Genomic DNA, 18155 nt, shown 5'->3' with positions numbered 1-18155 from the left:
TTTGAGGCCACCCTAAGAGTACATCGTGAGTTCCAGGTCAGCCTGGGCTAGAGCAAGATCCTACCTTGAAAAAAAAAAATCTAGAAAATATACCATGGTCTTGGATCAGAAGCCTTAATGTTATTAAGATGGCAAAGCTCTTCACATTGGTCTATACAGAAAATGAAGCTCTCATTAGGAGACCAGAGGATTCTTTGTGGAAATTTACAAACTAATTCTAAAATGTATGTGGAAATTCAGGGGACCTATAGTAGCCCCAACATGCATTCATACAAAAGAACAAATTGAAGGGTTCACATTTCCAGGCTTCTAAAGTTGCTACAAAACAATAATGGCCAAGAGAGTATGGTCCTGGCATAATCACAAAGATATAGATAAATGGAATAGAGATAAGAGCTCAAATCTATAATCAATTTATTTTTGTCAAGAATACCAAGACAAGCCGGGCGTGGTGGCGCACGCCTTTAATCCCAGCACTCGGGAGGCAGAGGTAGGAGGATTGCCATGAGTTCAAGGCCACCCTGAGATGACAGAGTTAATTCCAGGTCAGCCTGGACCAGAGTGAGACCCTACCTCGAAAAACCAAAAAAAAAAAGAATACCAAGACTGAGCTGGGTGTGGTGGTGCTTGCCATTAATCCCAGCACTCGCGAGGCAGAGGTAGAAGGATCGCCATGAGTTCAAGGCCACCCTGAGACTACATAGTGAATTCCAGGTCAGCCTGAGCTACAGTGAAACCCTACCATGAAAAGGAAAGGGAAGGGAAAAGAAAAGAAAAGAAAAGAAAAGAAAAGAAAAGAAAAGAAAAGAAAAGAAAAGAAAAGAAAAGAAAAGAAAAGAAAAGAAAAGAAAAGAAAAGAAAAGAAAAGAAAAGAAAAGACAGAATCCCAAGACTAGCTCTAGCCGCTGCCCGCGCTCACGGCACTGGGGGAGGGGTGTCTTACAAGCTGAACTTGAACCTGACCGCGCCCGTGCCCGCCGCCCTCTACACTGCAGGAAGCGTCCACTCGCCTTCCACTAGCATGGCGACATCCTCCCAGGACCGTCAGCTATTGAGTGACTATGGGCCAGCATCGCTAGGCCCCCGGGAACTGGGAACAGGCAGCCAGGTGCCCCAGAGCAAATATGCCCAGCTGCTAGCCACCATTGAAGAACTGGGAACGGAGATCAGACCCTAGTCTCATTACATCTGAAGGCCCTGTCTTTCTACAAGATGAGAGATGAACAGGAGATCATCTCTCCTGTTGAGGCAAAACTTTGTTTTCAAAATGGTAATGGTTTGCATTTCTTTTTTTTTACCATGGTTCACTAAGCTCTATACCTACACCTTCAAAGACTGGGGAAAGATTTTGCAGTCAAGATTTGCATTTTAAGTAGTTAGGATGACCCACGTTTTTTCTTTTTTTTTTTATATATTTTTTTGTTCATTTTTTATTTATTTATTTGAGAGTGACAGACAGAGAGAAAGACAGATAGAGGGAGAGAGAGAGAATGGGCACACCAAGGCTTCCAGCCACTGCAAACGAACTCCAGACACATGCGCCCCCTTGTGCATCTGGCTAACGTGGGACCTGGGGAACCGAGCCTCGAACCAGGGTCCTTAGGCTTCACAGGCAAGTGCTTAACCGCTAAGCCATCTCTCCAGCCCTCTTTCTTTTTTTATTTGTGGCACTGACTTAAAGATGCAAGTGGCATTACTTTACAGCAAACGACCCTAACGCCAATGTCTCCCTTTAACCTTCTTTTAAATACATTTGCATCACCAGAATGGCTCTGCTCCTTCTCACAAGCTTGTCTGACTGGTGGTGAACACTGACAGCGTGCTTCATGCCTAGCTGGCTCACTTGACACACCATAGATCCTGCCTTGCTTGAGCACTTGCATGACTGAGTGCTTTGAAGTCAATCTTAAAGATGCACGAGCTAGGGCTGGAGAGATTGCTTAGCGGTTAAGGCATTTGCTTGCAAAGCCAAAGGACCCAGGTTTGATTCCCCAGGACCCGCATAAGCCAAATGCACAAGGGGGCACATGCATCTGGAGTTCATTTGGAGTGTCTGGAGGCTCTGGAGCGCCCATCCTCTCTCTCCCTCTTTCTCTGTCAAATAAATTAATTGATTAAAACTATTTTTTAAAAAAGATGCACAAGTTATAAATATGAAGAAAGAGCAATCTGCCAAACCTGACAAGCACCCTGAACGTTTCCATACTAAGAGCGTAGATTTCAGTTCTATGTTTACTGTAAGTTGACCAAACCATCTGGAAGAAAATGACTAAAACTGTTTGCATCTTTGTATGTATTTATCACTTGATGTAATAAAGCTTATTTTCATTTAAAAAAAAAAATATCAAGACTATTAATGGAAATAAAATACAATTGCTTCAAGAAATCTTAAAGACTAAGACAACCAAATAGCCACATTCAAATGAATGAAGTTTAGCTCTTATCCCACATCATCTTCTAAATTCAAGATAAGTCAAATATTCAAATGTAAGAGCTAAGCTGTAAAGCTCTCTTATAAGATAAAATAAGAGCAAATTCTTATGACCTTGGATTTGACACAGGAGTCTTTATATGATATCAAAAGTATAAAAAACAAAATTTAAATTTTATTAAATTTTTTAAAAATTTTAAAAAATAATTTAAATTTGGGCTGGAAAAAAATGTTTTAGAGGTTAAGGCACTTGCCTGCAAAGCCAAAGGACTCAGGTTCAATTCCCCAGGACCCACATAAACACATGCACAAGGTGATACATGCATCTGGAGTTCATTTACATTGGCTAAAGGCCCTAATGTGCTCACTCTCACTCTCTTGATCTCGCTCTCTCTCATAAATAAATTTAATTTTTTTTAAATTTAAGAAGTTTTTAAATTAAATTAATCAAAATTAAACACTTTGTTGCTCTAATGACACTGCTAAAAGGTGAAAATGGGAAAATAACTCAGTGGGTAAAAGCACCTGCCTTGTAAAAATGAGGACCTGAGCTTGATCCCCAGGATCCAGGTAAAAAGACAAGCATAACCATGCACACCTGTAACCCCAGTCCTGAGGGGAGCAGAGGTAGGAGGATTGTTGGGGCTTGCTGGTCAGCCATTCTGACCAAACATGACAGCTCCAGGCTCAGCAAAAGACTCCGTCACAACAAGACAACACAGAAGAGCACAAGAGGAGATGTCCAGTGTTCTCTGACCACGCACGTGCACGCAGACATGAGCATCTGCACTGGTGCAGGCTTATAGTACACAACACACAACACACAACACACACACACACACATACACACACACACAAACAAACAAACAGAGAGTGAAGGGCTGGAGAGACAGCTTGGCCATTAAGGCGTTTGCCTGCAAAGTCAAAGGACCCAGGTTCAACTCCCCAGGACCCACGTGAGCCAGATATACAAGGAGACGCATGTGTCTGGAGTTTATTTGCAGTGACTGGAGGCCCTTAGTGCCCATTCTCTATCTGACTCTTTCTCCTTCTTTCTCTCTCTCTCTCTCTCTCTCTCGCTCTCGCTCTCTCGCTCGCTCGCTCACTCGCTCATAAATAAATATATTAAAAATAGTGAAAATACAACCCACCGTTCAGCTGAGGTTTTTTGGAAAATGGAGTCACAAGAAAGAATTAAGGTTCTCCTAATCCAGCTTGGCAGAAACTGAAGGACCTCTCTATTACCTGAATGCACCTGAGCTGTTGATGATGAAAGCCAACTATTCCCAAACAGCTGCATAAGCCCTCCTCCAGCAGAGCTTGAGGGTCTTAAGCCCCTTTGCAGTGGTTTGAATGTAAAGTGTCCCCCATAGCTTCGTGTGCTTGAATACCTAATGCCCAGATGGTGGCACTATTCTAGAAGGACCCTTTGGTAGGTGGAGTCTTGCTGGAGAAAGTTGGTGACTGGGGAGAGCCTTGCGGCTTTACAATGTGGCCCCGCTTGTTGCCCTTAGCCAGCTCACTCTTTCTACTTTCCTCCTGCTGATGTGAAGATGGGATGCTGGCTGGCTGTTCCTGCCATGATTTCCCCACCATGACGGACATGTGCCCTTTAAACATCAGCAGAAATGAGCCCTTGCCTTCCATAATCTGCTTCTGGTTGGGTGTTTTATCCCAGCAATAAAAATGTGACTGCTAAGCTTTGCGCAGCGGCAGTATCGTAGCCAATGAGGTTTATCCAAGGCGCGATTATTGCTAATTGAAAAAAAAAAAAAGTGACTGCTGGGCTGGAGAGATGTCTTAGTGGTTAAGGCACTTGCCTTTGAAGCCTAAGGACCCAAATTTGACTCCCCAGATCCCACATAAGCCAGATGCTCATGGTGCCACATGCTTCTGGAGTTCGTTTGCAGTGGCTAGAGGCCCTGGCATGCCATTCTATCTCTGTAATAAATAACAAAAATAAATTTTAAAAATGTGACTGCTTAACAGGGCATGGTGACACATGCCTTTAATCACAGCACTTGAAAGGCAGAGGTAGAAGGATCACCATGATTTCAAGGCCACCCTGAGACTACAGAGTGAATTCCAGGTCAGTCTGGGCTAGAGTGAGACCCTACCTCAAAAAAACAAAATTTAAAAAATGTGACTTCTTATGCCCTCCTTTTTTCCTCTCCCTACACAAGTCCTCACTATATTGAGACTGACGTGAGGGACTGGCAGTGACAGAGCATGTCTGTCTCCTTAGTAAGCTCCCAAGTGAATGTTGGCACTCTCTATAGAACGTGAAACACATGACGGTCCTCTGCTTTGAACTGAGCTCACTCAACCCAGGAATAGATAAGCCCCACTCAAAAGCTCATTACACCTAAGAAAGAATTCAACAGGATTTTCCTGAAAGGACACAAAACAGTTGCATAATTTTCTTCTCTGCAATCCTATAAACTAGCTTTGGAATGCGTGTGTGGTTTTTTAAATATTTATCTCAAGACTTCACTTCTAGAAATGTCTAAGGCAGCCCATCCTCCTGAGAAAATTGAAATCCAAGGGTTATCTTTATGGATTCTAAACATTAAACACCTATCCTATCAAATGTTAAGTAAAATAAACCAGGTTCAGAAAGATTTGTATGTCATGTTTGTTCTCATATGTAAAGTGTAAATTTAAATTTATGTAGGTTGTAGAAATTAGAAAGAGGACTATGGGAGGGAAGGAAGAGGTCCTGACAGAGAAGGGAGGGGAAACAAGAGAGGGAAGTGGAATATATGTGACATGCAAGCAGAAAGGGGTATTTATTTGTGAAGAAGGGGACCATCGGGAGGGAGAGAGGCATGGGAGAAGGCAGTAGGGGAACAAATGATCAAATAAGAATGAAGTTTAACCATGCATGTTATGAAAATGTCATAATAAAATCCATGGTTTCGTATACTAATTTAAAAATTAACGAAGAGGAGCCGGGCGTGGTGGCGCACGCCTTTAATCCCAGCACTCGGGAGGCAGAGGTAGGAGGATCACCGTGAGTTCAAGGCCACCCTGAGACTACAGAGTTAATTCCAGGTCAGCCTGGACCAGAGTGAGACCCTACCTTGAAAAACCAAAAACAAACAAATTAAAAAAAAAAATTAACAAAGAGAAGGAAAGAAAAGGAAGGGGCAGGGAGGAAAGATGAAGGGAAGGAACAGAAGGCTGTCCCCTGGTGAGAAGGTCAAGCTCGCAGCTTCAGCAGTGCAGCCCACGTGCAGAGCTGAGGGAGAAGCAGGTTTCTCCTGGGGGGTGGGTTTGTGACTTTCAAAGGTCACAGGACTACTATACTTTGAGCCCAAGATATGGCCTCCTGCTGCTTGCACTGGTTTCCTTATCAGTAATACCAAGATAAGGGTCTTACTGGAGTGTTGTAAAAAATAAATCCCCTCTCTGCATTGTGATGCTTGTTATCTCACACCTCACACTTCCTGGTAAGTTGCAGTTTGATTTCTCTGGGTCCTGAAGCTGAAGCGTGTGGGGTCTTCAGCAATAGAGGCCTACCATCTAGTGCTACGGGCGACCAAGAGAGAACTGGAGCTAGCCTGGGGTATATAGTGGCTTAAAGGCCAGACACTGATACATAGTGGGACCCTATCTTAAAGAGGGGGAGAGAGAGAGAAAATGATGGATAAATATCAGAAGAATTGAAAAGATCTCTACAGGTAGTTATACACTCATTATCTTTTTTTAACATTTTTTATTGACAACTTCTGTAATTATAGATGATAAAATCATGATCATCCTCTCCCCTCCCCCACTTCCCCTTCACAAATCCACTCTTCATCATATCCCCTCCCCCTCTCAATCAGTCTCTCTTTTATTTTGATGCAATCATCTTTTCCTCCATTGTAAGGGTCACAGCGTTACTCACAATAGCTAACAGGTAGAAGCAACCCAAATATCCACAGAAATATGAACAAAAAACAACAAAATGTGGTCCAAACAGTACACATAAGGAATCTTATTCAGGTTTACAAAAGAAAAAAACTCTGGCACGTGCTATGACATGGATGATTAAGATTCAGGCTACAGAGATGGCTTAGCAATTAAGGCGCTTGCCTGCAAAGCCAAAGGACCCAGGTTCAATTCCCAGGACCCACATAAGCAGATGCACAAGGGGCCACATGTGTCTGGAATGTGTTTGGTCCTGGTGCACTCTCACTCTCTTGCTCTCTCAAATAAATAAATAAAATATTTTTAAATGATTCAGATTCACTAGGGATGTAGCTCAGCTGATGCTGCATTTGCCAAGCATGCACAAAAGCCTGGGCTTGACCCACAGAAGCTCATGAAGTGATGGTGCACATTTATAATCCCAGCACTGAGATTGGGTCATGTCGCTATCAGACGCCACAGAGTATTACAGGAAAGATTCCCATGCCCAGGGTAGGATATGTCCCAGTAAATTGTGGGTCAGGAAGGCAGGAAATGGGGAGGTAGTGCTCAATGGGTACCGAGTTCCACAGTTATTTCTTTATTTTCTGGGGCTTTTGTTGTTTTGCTTTGGTTTTTGTTTTATTTTTGAGGTACTAAAGATTTTATTTTTAAAAAAAGAAAAGAAAAAAGAAATGGGCTGGAGGGCTGGCTTAGCAGTTAAAAGCTGATGACCCAAGTTCAATTCCCCAGGACCCATGTAAAGCCAGACGCACAAAGTTCATTTGCAGTGGCTGGAGGCCCTAGTATGTCTGTTCTCTCTGTGTGTCTCTCTTATATCTCTCTCTCTCTGCTTGCAAATAAGTAAAAGAAAATATTTTTTAAAAATAAAAACTTAAAACAAAAGAATAAGGTCTCACTGTGTAGGCCGGGCTGGCCTTGAACTTTCAATCTTTGCACCTCAGCCTCTGAGAGCAGTGTGTACTAGGGAAAGGGGTGCCGTCGTCCTCAGTGGAATAGCCACTTGTCAGTTACCTATGCTCTGATAAATAATCCTCCTCTCACCGCTACTGCAGGCAACCCCAGTTAAATTCCATGGGTCACGAAAAAAGTGACATCAAAGTAGAAGCGGGACTAATTGAAGAATGGGTTTGTTGGGAGGGAGACAGAAAAGGATAACAGAGGTGAATAAAATAATTATGTACAAGTGTAAAATTATCAATAAGTACAATAAACATTTTTAAAACATTGAATTCTTTTATCATTACATGAAAAAGAAGGGACTATTTTGAAATCATCCCATATGTAAATAAGCAAGTTCCCTTTAGACACCCCCTCCTCAGCCATCTTGATTTCTTGGTCCAAAAAAGAAAAAAAATAGGCCAAAGCCAAAACTTCAAATCAGCCAAAAAATATTTCTTCTCCTTTTTAAGGAGTATTAGGGAAAAAATTTCAAAAGGGGGTAAGAAAAAGATTATATACAGACATACATTAGCTTATCATGAAATCTAATCTAACATGGGAGAGTGACAGAGAGAACGGTGTTCAAGTCGCCCTTCTCCAGAATTGTCAGTGTTTTGATACAGGGTAGGAGGAAGAGACGTGCCAGGAGGTCAGGGAAGGGACCTCGAACATAAGCAGCGCGTGGTTTTGTCCTTGCTTTGAGAATGGAGCAGCTAAAGCGAATGTCGGGTCAGAGAACTGGGAGCACGAGGGAAAGAGCGAGCTGGGGGCTCGCGCTGGCTGGGAGAGCCGTGCTGCCCACGGCAGAGGACGGACAGAGCTCTGCGGAGAACAACCCGGCCAGTCTCGGCAGGCTCTGGCTGGCCCCCATGAAGTCCCCTCCTTTTCCATCCTCTGCTCCATCACCCTCCTCTCCTACAAAGCTTGCAGGTGGGCACGAACCCCCTCCTGCCCGGCCACAAGACAAAGAACTGAGCAGTGTCCTTATTGGAAGGGAGACGCCCCGACACCTCGGCGGGGTTGGTGGTTCAGCCAGAACTTCACGTCCCATGTCTCAAGCCAGTCATTTCAAAATTAACTTATTGCTCTAGCCAGGAAGCTTTTAAACCCCAAGAAAAAGAAAATCACTTTCCAGGACATCCCCCCCACACACACACCTCATTGCAGAGAGCTTTTTTTTTTTGTTTTTGCTTCTTCATTAAGTTTTTTTTAACTTTTTCTCTGACTTTTTTTTATTTTTTATTTATTTATTTATTAGAGACAGAGGGACAGAGAGAGTGAGAGAGAGAGAGAGAGAGAGATTGAATGAGAATGGGTGCACCAGGGCCTCTAGCCACTGCAAACAAACTCCAGGTGTTATGGGGTCCAGTGTCACATAAGTAAAACCATCAACTCACAGGATGTGAAGCAAAGTTTTATTGGGTAAAAAAGAAAGAAAGGGAGCTGAAACTATGGCTTAGTGGTTAAGGCATTTGCCTGCAAAGCCAAAGGATCCCAGTTCGATTCTCCAGGACCCACGTAAGCCAGATGCACAAGGGGGCACAAGTTTAAATGCCATCAGTGTTAGCCCCAGCCTCCCCAACACCCAACAAATTTTGAAGCACCTCCCATTTCATTCAGTGTGATAAGGATCCTCCAATTAACAATGATTACTGTAATATCAAATATCCAAGTAAGAGCCAAATTTATGCAATAACACGTAGGTTTAAACCCTGACTGCATATGAAAGCATCTCACACCGGCGTAACTGCCGGAACCACGTTTCTCTGCTCCTGGTGCAGGCTTTCTCTCTCTTCTGGGTGGCTGAGGCAGCCAGGTATTGTGACCCCATCTCACACTATCTAAATGTGTCCATTGTTTCTTTCTTTGATCAAACGTTCAGCTGTTTAATTCTCAGAAACCTACTGTTTCTTGTGTCCATTTGAAATCAGAAAAAAGACCAACTGATAACTGCATCCCCATTAATCATCTTGTCTCTTCTACATTGGCCAGCCATCGTTCTTTCATCACTCAGGGGACATATATTTGTATAACTCCTTTCTTTGGAGCTGGAGACATAGATGGCTTAGCAGTTAAGGCACTTGCCTGCAAAGCCTAAGGACCCACATTCAATTCTCCAGGTCCCACATAAGCCAGATGCACATGGTGGCACATGCGTCTGGAGTTCGTTTGCAGTGGCTAGAGACCCTGGTGTGCCCATTCTCATTCACTCTCTACCTCTTTCTCCCTCTTTCTGTCTCTAACAAATAAAAATAAATTCTTTTAAAAATGACAAAAAAAAAAAAAAACCCTCCTTTCTTTGGGCACTCCAAAAAAAAAAAAAAAAAGCTCATGGTTCTACACATCGGTTCTGGATTTTTATTGGGACAATGTCTCATGTATACCAGTCTGGCCTCCAACCTGCTGTGTAGCTCAGCATGATGTTCCTGCCTCCACTTCCCAAGTGCTGGATGTGCAGGTGACCCTTACCATGTCCAGTTTATGGTGGTGTTGGGGATCGTACCCAGGCCTGCAGGCATTCTACCAGCCAATCTACATCCCCAGGCCTCTACACATCCCATCCATTCAAGAGACGGTTCTTGGAAACCAGCCCCTGACTTGGTGAAGTCCTACATGCCAACGTGAACTGCTCCCTTGGGACCTTCTGCAAGGCCCGTCCACTCGCTCAGCATCAGTTCTCAAGATGGGCACTAGAGGGCGCCGATACTCAGCCGGCTGGGCTTCTGAGGCCGTATCGAATCCACCCAAGGAGGAATCGCTGCCTTACACTTCACAGCATGCCCTTGAAATGCGAAATGCAGCGCTGAGAACAAGACTCAGCGGCGGAGAACTTGCCTGGCACGCATGAAGCCCTGGTTTCAGTCCCCAGCAATGCTTGTGCTAACAAAGATTCCCTTGGATCCACATGCTTTAGACAAGCTTGGGGACCCTGTTTGTCCCATGCCAGGGAAGGGCTGCCCCCAGGAGAGGTGCAGGTCATTCTCACACACACACCCCCCAGGTCCCTGCCGCAGCTGTACCCCAGCAGCCTCCTCACGGGTCATGACCCAGCAGCAGACATGGCCCACGGCCCGGAGCATCTGAGAAACACGTCTGAGCGCAGAGCCCGTGCAGGACCAGGAGGCATTTATTCACTTCCGCTCAGATTTACAGAGACTGATGACCTCGTCCAGAGACAAAAGAAAGTCGGCTCCAAGGTGACTTCCTTGTTAGCCGCTAGAAACTGCTAGCCACTGCAGATTTCCTGCTTAAAGGGAAAAAAAGCCCAGCTCGCTTCGGTTCACCAAGCCTCTGCCGAGGCGCAGCGATGGTGAGTGCTGCGGGGAAAAGTGGCAGCTGAGCCTTAGGAGCGGCGCCCAGACCAGGGGGTGGGGGACCCGCTGTCCCCAGGCCTCTGCTGCCTGAGGCCCGCCGCACAGCCAGGGGGGAAGGCCTCCTCACATCTCCGAGAGCCTTGAACACAGCCCCTGGGCAGCCCAAGTGTGTCTCTGTCAGCCCAGGACCACCCAGCAGAAGCCGCGGAGGTCAGCCGCTCAGATCAGAGAGCAGACTTGGAGGCCACAGTGGTAAGGGCCTTGGACAAAGCCCTACGGCCCACAGAACTCAACCCTTAGCCTATGCACTCCTCACTCCTTTACAGTGAAAAGGGACTTCCATGACACTGGTGAGGGGTTACCACGCCAAAATTTAGGTCGTCTTGCTTGCCTGGACACAAGGAAGATTGCCATCTGTCATCCAGCAATCTACTTTTTAACTGAAGGACTCCAAGTGACCATCTCCTGTGGGCAAGATGCTTGGAGCTCACACTCTATAAAGATTCCCCCACACAATGGGGCATCCCAAAGGCAAATCCTAAGCTAAACTAAGGACTTTACAAAAAAAAAAATTTTTAAGTTCTATTTATTTATTTGAGGGAGTCAGACAGAGAGAATGGGCATGCCAGGACCTCCAGCCACTGCAAACAAACTCCAGACGCATGCACCCACCTTGTGCATCTGGCTGACGTGGGTCCTAGGGACTCAAACCTGGGTCCTTTGGATTTGCAGGCAAGCGCCTTAACCGCTAAGCCATCCCTCCAGCCCCTAAGATGAGGACTCTTATTTGACAAGATGAGAATTGTTGGGGAAGGTTACAAAGAAGGGCCCAGCTGAAAGCAGCACAGGGCAGGGCCATGACCACCACCACCCACGGGCTCTGCTTCAGACGACCACCTCGTAAGTGTGGACACAAGCTGCAGTGCAGAGACAGCCCACCCCCATCAGCTGCAACTTATCAGCTGGGGCGAGGCTGGAGGCCTTGGTGCTGACACAGCACAAAGGGATGGGAAGTGCCAAGAGAGCCCACCGCACAGCCAGCCTCCACTCGGGTGATATGGGGACGAGGACAGCGAGGTTCCGGGGGGTTGAAGGTGGGAACTGGGGCAGGACACAGGAATAAGGGGTACGGGGGGGGCACTTGCATTTTGATCCACAACTGGCCTTTTCTTCTCTACAGAACACACAAAGGCAGGTGGGCGAGCCAGGTAAGACTGGGTCCTGCTGCTGTGCCCCGGCCCTAGCACCGGAGGGTGATGACTGTCCTGGCATCTGGGGCTCCACGGAGGCCGTGCCCTCCTTCTTACCTCTCTATCCCGCAAATCTGCCCAAGAGGGTAAAAAGGAAATAAAACAGCCGGGTGTGCCTTTAATCCCAGCACTCGGAGGCAGAGAGGTAGGAGGATCGCCACGAGTTCAAGGCCAGCCTGAGACTCCATAGTGAATTCCAGGTCAGCCTGGGATACAGTGAAACCCTACCTCGAAAAACCAAAAAAAAGAAAGAAAGAAAGAAAGAAAGAAAGGGAGGAAGGAAGGAAGGAAGGAAGGAAGGAAGGAAGGAAGGAAGGAAGGAAGGAAAGAAAGAAAGAAAGGGAGTAAGGCCAATGCAATGCCTGAGCCAGAAGACTCTGCCCAAAGGACAGGAACAGAACCCAGAGCTCCCAGTGTGGTGGCATGGATAGATGCCACCGTGTCTTTGTGCAGCTTCCAACGTGAGTCTAAGGTCGGACCCGTGACCTCACTTCTCTAACAAGCTCCCAGGGCAGAACAACACTCTGGGGGACCATCTCCGGCTCCCACCCGGGGGGTAAGCGTACTGCTGTGCTCCTGGGGTCACTCACCGTCCACTCAGCTCTCACATTGTGACTAGCAGGCAGGGCTGCACCCCTCGGTGAGAGCTATCACCTGGCCATTCATAACAGGTGTTCCCTGGGCCCCCAACTCAAGCCAAGAGCCAGGCTATGACCCTGTCTGAAGCCTCAAGGAAAGGAATGCAGCTGGACAAGCAGGAAGTTGGGCCTCTGTTGCTTTCTCCTGCCGTGGGAGCTGATGAGACGCAAAGTGAGAGGAAGCAGCGCCCTGTTGCCACCATCAGAACCCCTCTTCTGAGTGGCAGTGGCCCATAATTGCCCTTTACAGCCAGTACAAGTGGCAAACAAGAGTCCCTGCCTGCCTCACGCCACAGCCCCCACCAGAGCCAAGCTTCAGAGACGGCCCAGAGTGACCCGCTGCTTACAACCCTCCTGGCTGATGACAGAACCAAGTGCACTCAGCCACAGTGGGACCCCAGGTCCAACTGATGGCAGGGGGAACTGGCATCAAGGTGCTGCCAAGCACTTTCCACCAGAGGAGACAAAGAGGCCTGTGGAAGGGTGGAAACTGGTCTCCTTACTCGAATCTTCTTTCTTAAAAAAATTATTTATTTATTTTTTATTTATTTATTTGACAGAGAAAGAGGAAGAGAGCAAGAGAGAATGGGTGCACCAGAGCTTCCAGGGACTGCCAACAAACTCCAGACACTTGCGCCCCCTTGTGTATCTGGCTAACGTGGGTCCTGGGGAATTGGACCTGGGTCCTTTGGCTTTGCAGGCAAATGCCTTAACCACTTAGCCATCCCTCCAGCCCATGACTCAAATCTTGATGTCACTCTGCTCTCAGGTGACAGTAGGCATCACCCCGAGGCATCTGAGTAGATACGGCCCCACTGTGAGCTGAGCAAGAAGCGGGAGTCCGTTTGTCTGCAGGAACACTAGTGTCTGACATACAGACCTCTGTGGACACGGGGAGACCTGCATCTGTTCTGCTCTGTAGTTTCTGGCCACCATGTCACCTTGAACACAAGCCCATGTGACTTTGACATAAGCTGAGATGAAGACACCACTCTGCTCCCAGCTAAGCCCCAAGGACCACTCCTCACACCAGGTGACGTCGAGAGGATATTTATTTACTCAGTCAGCTCTAACAGACGCCGAGGACCTCCAGAAACATCCAGCCTGGATGGCCATTCATGTGCCCTCCTGTGGGGCCACTGACGCCAAGATGCAAGGAACTGAGGCCTCCAGTGTCCATTACTGACCCAGGTATCCAGCCCAGCCCAGCGCAGCGCAGCCCTCACCCTCGCCTTGCTCGCCTCTCACCCCCAGCACTTCCCCACCCGCCACCCGCCAAACTCCAGCATTTGTTTCATCGGCCAGTTGACAAGTGTTTCCTGAGTTAGGAGCCTAGCCCTGTGCTAGATCCAGGTAGGGTTCAAAAAAAAAAAAAAGACAGCCCCTTGCCCTCGAGGAGCTCACAGTCCAGTTGGGGACTTGAGGCGCACATGCGCGTGCACACACACGCACACAGGAAGCGAGTCAAAGACCAAACAGCACGTAGTACTAGAGGTTAACACAGTGTTCACATGGGCACTGTTCAGAGGCAGGAGTGTGGGCTGGATGGATTGGGAAGCTCATCCCTGGTGGATACAGAGGGCTTGGCAGAGTTGGGAAGGAAGGGGTCATCATAGTGCTCTAGGGAAAGGCACGGCACAGTCACAACAGGACGGGGACGAGCTGGACAATTAGCTGAGGGGTGCGGTCAGGGGTCATCTGGACTGGCCGTGGACAGGAGCCACGTGGAGGTCCCTAGGGGCATGGAGCACCTCCCCGTTCTCCGATCTCCTCTACTGCTTGGCAACCCCAGGGTGAGGCGTACAGTAGGAGTTCAGTATGAACCTGCAAAGCAAACCGCATGGGAGACGGGGCAGTTAAGACCACGGAGTCAGAATCTGCAGGGTTCCGCCCACTTCCAAGGGTCCCACCTTTTCTGACGAGGGGCTCATCCTGGGGAAGCATGGGAGGACTTGAGGGCTCCCAGCTGACAGGCTCAGGGTGAACACAGGAAGCCTTGCCCTGCAGTGACCCAGGACCTGCCCCGCCATTTGTAGCCCGGCTCACCTGGGGGACACACAGCTCCTCAACGGGCTTCTCCCATGACCCAAAACCACTGGCACTACGCACAGGGCTCTGGTGCTTTCCGGTCCCAGCCTTTCTAGGTGATGGAGCTGCACGCTTGGCCAGGCAGGGGGCACGGCTGGCTGTGCATGGCTGATGGAGACAGGACCCTTCTTCCGGAAGACACAGACAAAACTCATGCTTTTACCAGCTCCTCAGCCTCCAGCCTCCCCACGAGACCTCACAGTGAAATCAGAGCCCATGCTGAGCAGAGGGCTCCACGGTAAAAGCTTACAGCCCATCAGGAGGAGTATAAAACAAAACCAGAGAGGTGATCCAGACCAGAAGCCTCGGGCGATGTCCAGAGAAGGGAAGTGAGGTTCCAGCAATCTGGTGCAGTATCAGACTGGGGGAGAGGGATGGACTGGTGCTCCTCTGCCTCAGAGTTCTTTATTCCTAAGCACTGGAAGGAGGTCAGGGCGAAGGAAACACTACTTGTGTAGTGACCTTGGTCAGGTAAAGGGCGGCAGGCAAAGCCCCCTGGGCTAAGGTCCTTAGTCTTCAATCCAGAGTCTCTTGAAACTGTTTGGGATTCTGAGTCTGCATGAGCTCACTGTTCCCCTAGGAGACAGTCCACAGCCTCCATCAGATTGTAAAGGGTCACATGACCCCCAAAGTGTCACCCTTTCTATCTCCGACAGGGTATGGAAGTCTGCAGGCGCGGTTCACAGCTCAGGGATGTTTAGCCTCTCAAGCCAGGTCTGCCATCAACTTGCAGCATAAGTCACCAGTCACTTCCTGTCTCTGACCGACAGCCGAGTGGTGGGCCAGGCTGTAATAGAGATGCCAGCTCTCCACACAGGTTCTATCCCTGCCTCCATACCCATATGGAGGTCCATGGCAGGGTAGCCAGGAAGAGGCCTGCCTGGCTGTGGCTCAAACCAGGCCTGGGGAGTTTTCCAGTCACCCCCAGAGGTACGTCTTCTTAGGGGACACGCCCCCATGGAACTCCACTCCTGGTCTCTGTGCCCAGCTGTGCCCTGCACATTCTGCGCCATGAGGTGCCGTCCACATCGCGTGTGTTCACTGAAACAAAGAGAGTGGGATCAAGGTCAAGTCTAGTGCGGTGACGCAGACCTCCCCAGACAACCCTCGGGACCAGGAGGGACTCTCAGCAGGAGCACCTTGAATCTGTCTGGCACTTTGACAGAACCCTCTTAGTGTTACCAAGCACTGCCAAAATCATTAGTCCCACTGGCACATGAGACACCTTGGGTTCAGGGCGTCTGAGTGACTGATTAGCTCCAGGTGTCCCAGGCCCTTGTTTAATCCTCCATTCGACCCCCACCCACATACTAACCCACATTGCAACAGCCACCAGGGATGCCAGAGAAGCCACGCAGCACTGAGAGGGGACAGGAAGGGCAAAGGGGAGGAATGGGCCTCCAGCACCTGGCACATGCCTGGCAGAAAGCAGGGGTTCAGGGAGTAGGGGCCCCCTCAATTCTCTCAGCAGTTTACCTTCATGGTCCCCAGCACCACCACCCCCTGCCCCATTCCCATCTGTCATTCAGCAATAAAGCTGATTTTGGTCTCAGTGTCCTGAATCCAAAGCACAGCCCAGGTCTGTCTCACTCTAGCACTAAGTATTAACTGCAATTTAAAACAAGCTTGGGGAAAAAAATAAAGCCTCCCGCAGCCGGGCATGGTGGTGCACACCTTTAATCCCAGCACTTGGGAGGTAGAGGAAGGAGGATCACTGAGAGTTCGAGGCCATCCTGAGACTACATAGTGAATTCCAGGTCAACTTGAGCTGACCCTACCTCGAAAAACCAAAAAATAAAAAAATGATAAATAAATAAATAAAATAACATAAAATAAACGAGCTTGGGGGCTGGAGAGATGGCTTAGCAGTTAAGGTGTTTGCCTGCAAAGCCAAAGGATCCCGGTTCAATTCTCTAGGACCCACGTGAGCCAGATGCACAAGGGGGGGGGGTGCATGCATCTGGAGTTTATTTGCAGTGGCTGGAGGCCCTGGCACGCCCATTCTCTCTGTCTGTCTTTCTCTCTCTCTCCCTCCCTTCCTCTTTCTCACTCTCAAATAAATAAATTCATTTTATATTTATATTTTACATTTAAATAAATATATTTTAAAAACAAAAAAATTAAAAGATAAAAACAAAGTTGGGCAAACCTGGGTTCATTTTCTGTCCAATGGCAGAGAATGCCAGAGCCTCCGAGGGACAACTTGCAATCAGAGATCGTGGAAATAAGTCCCAGCTCTCCCCATCACTAGGTGATTCATCTTCACTGGTCACTTTGGCTGGGCCTCTCTTTTGGATGACCCCAAGGCTCCGCTAGTCCATCTCTCCTCCCAGAACCCGTCTCTTTCTGCAGCGCAGGTCTGGGCTCACTGGGCTTCTTTTTATAAAATCATTTTATTTATTTATTTATTTATTTATTTATTTATTCATTCATTTATCCATTTATTAGATACAGAGGGACAGGGAAAGAAAATCAGCACTCCAGGGCCTCTAGCCATTGCAAACGAACTCCAGATGCATGTGCCACCATGTGCATCTGCCTAACGTGGGACCTTAAGAATTGAACCTGGGTCCTTGGGCATCGCAGGCAAGTGCCTTAACCGCTAAGCCATCTCTCCAGCCCCTCACTGAGCTTCTTATTAAAAGTCCCTGGTACACCTTTTCTTTCTGAAGCCAAATTCAAGCCCTCCCCATCTTGAGAACTCTCTTCCTACAGCAACTCTCTTTGTGCCCAGGAACATCAGGGCAAAGCCAAAGCTTCTCCCCGGGGTGAGGCCAGTCACCTTCCCATCCTACAGTCGTTTGAAGATTGTATCTACTATATATAGTGCGCATCCCTGTGTAGGCACAAGTCAGGGGCCTCCAAGCGTGTGGGCCTGGGTCCTCGCGTGTGCCTCCTCTTGAGAAGGGTGCAGAGCACAGCTCACATGGGTAATTAACCACACCTCACCTCTCTAGACAAGGCATGCTACCCTCTCATGATGGCAAAACCTCACAATCACGCCGGGGAAGAAAAGGAGTTTCTCATCTTTATTCCCCAACTTACAGAGGAGCAAACTGAGACATGAAGCGAAATGACTTCTCCAGGCCACCAGACTGAGCGCGGGAGGCAGAGGCCTTGGGGGCTGAGCTGGGGCCTGGGTACTGCGGGAAGTGGCCCTCTCTCCAAGAGGCTGGCAAGTCTGGCAGGCTGGGAACGAACAGCCCCGGTGAACGGTCATAGACAGGCATAGAGCCTTACAGGCCCCACCACCCTCTCCTGACCCGAAGTCCCAACCCTGCACAGCCCACTGCGGCCACACACACACATATCCCCCCCCCCAAAAAAAAAACCTCCTGGGACCCACCTGCTCTAGGCCGCTGGAGCCAGAGGCGGCCCACCAATGCAGGAGCCCAAAGCAGCCGCATGCAGACAGCCAGAGCATCCCGGGGGAGGAAGGCCAGGGAGCGACGCTAGCCTCTGCGATGCCCCAGGCCGGCCGTCCCCTCCTCCGGGGCACCCATCCAGAGCGAGGGCCCCAGCGCAGCGCCGCCTCGGGCGCCCCGGGAGCAGGCTGGGCGCCGGCGGGGCGCAGCGG

The 18155-nt window shown here is 48.5% G+C and overlaps 1 protein-coding gene and 1 pseudogene across 4 annotated transcripts in view; one reads left to right on the top strand and one right to left on the bottom strand.

Moving 5' to 3' along the window:
* The window catches only part of Gimap8 (GTPase, IMAP family member 8), a 41589-nt gene extending 23500 nt beyond the window's left edge, over positions 1–18089 (bottom strand). Inside the window, exons 1-3 of one of the 4 annotated variants that reach the window (XM_045160881.1) lie at positions 17925–18089; positions 17624–17767; positions 14537–15619 (exon numbers count right to left, since the gene is read on the bottom strand). In XM_045160881.1, the coding sequence (XP_045016816.1) occupies positions 14537–14733 (197 nt within the window). In that variant the 5' untranslated portion in view covers positions 14734–15619; positions 17624–17767; positions 17925–18089. Of the gene's footprint in view, positions 1–13524; positions 14315–14536; positions 15620–16727; positions 16952–17623; positions 17768–17924 lie in introns of those variants that run through there. The other 3 variants (XM_045160882.1, XM_045160880.1, XR_006639352.1) reach the window with 3 other exon arrangements.
* LOC123464140 lies at positions 4130–4253 on the top strand (annotated as a pseudogene).
* Positions 18090–18155: the final 66 nt, after the last annotated feature.

The sequence above is a fragment of the Jaculus jaculus genome, chromosome 10 (assembly GCF_020740685.1).
Source record: "Jaculus jaculus isolate mJacJac1 chromosome 10, mJacJac1.mat.Y.cur, whole genome shotgun sequence".
NCBI classification, from domain to species: Eukaryota; Metazoa; Chordata; class Mammalia; order Rodentia; family Dipodidae; genus Jaculus; species Jaculus jaculus.
Note: the sequence above shows the minus strand (reverse complement) of the source record. Positions and strands in the feature narration are given on the sequence as shown.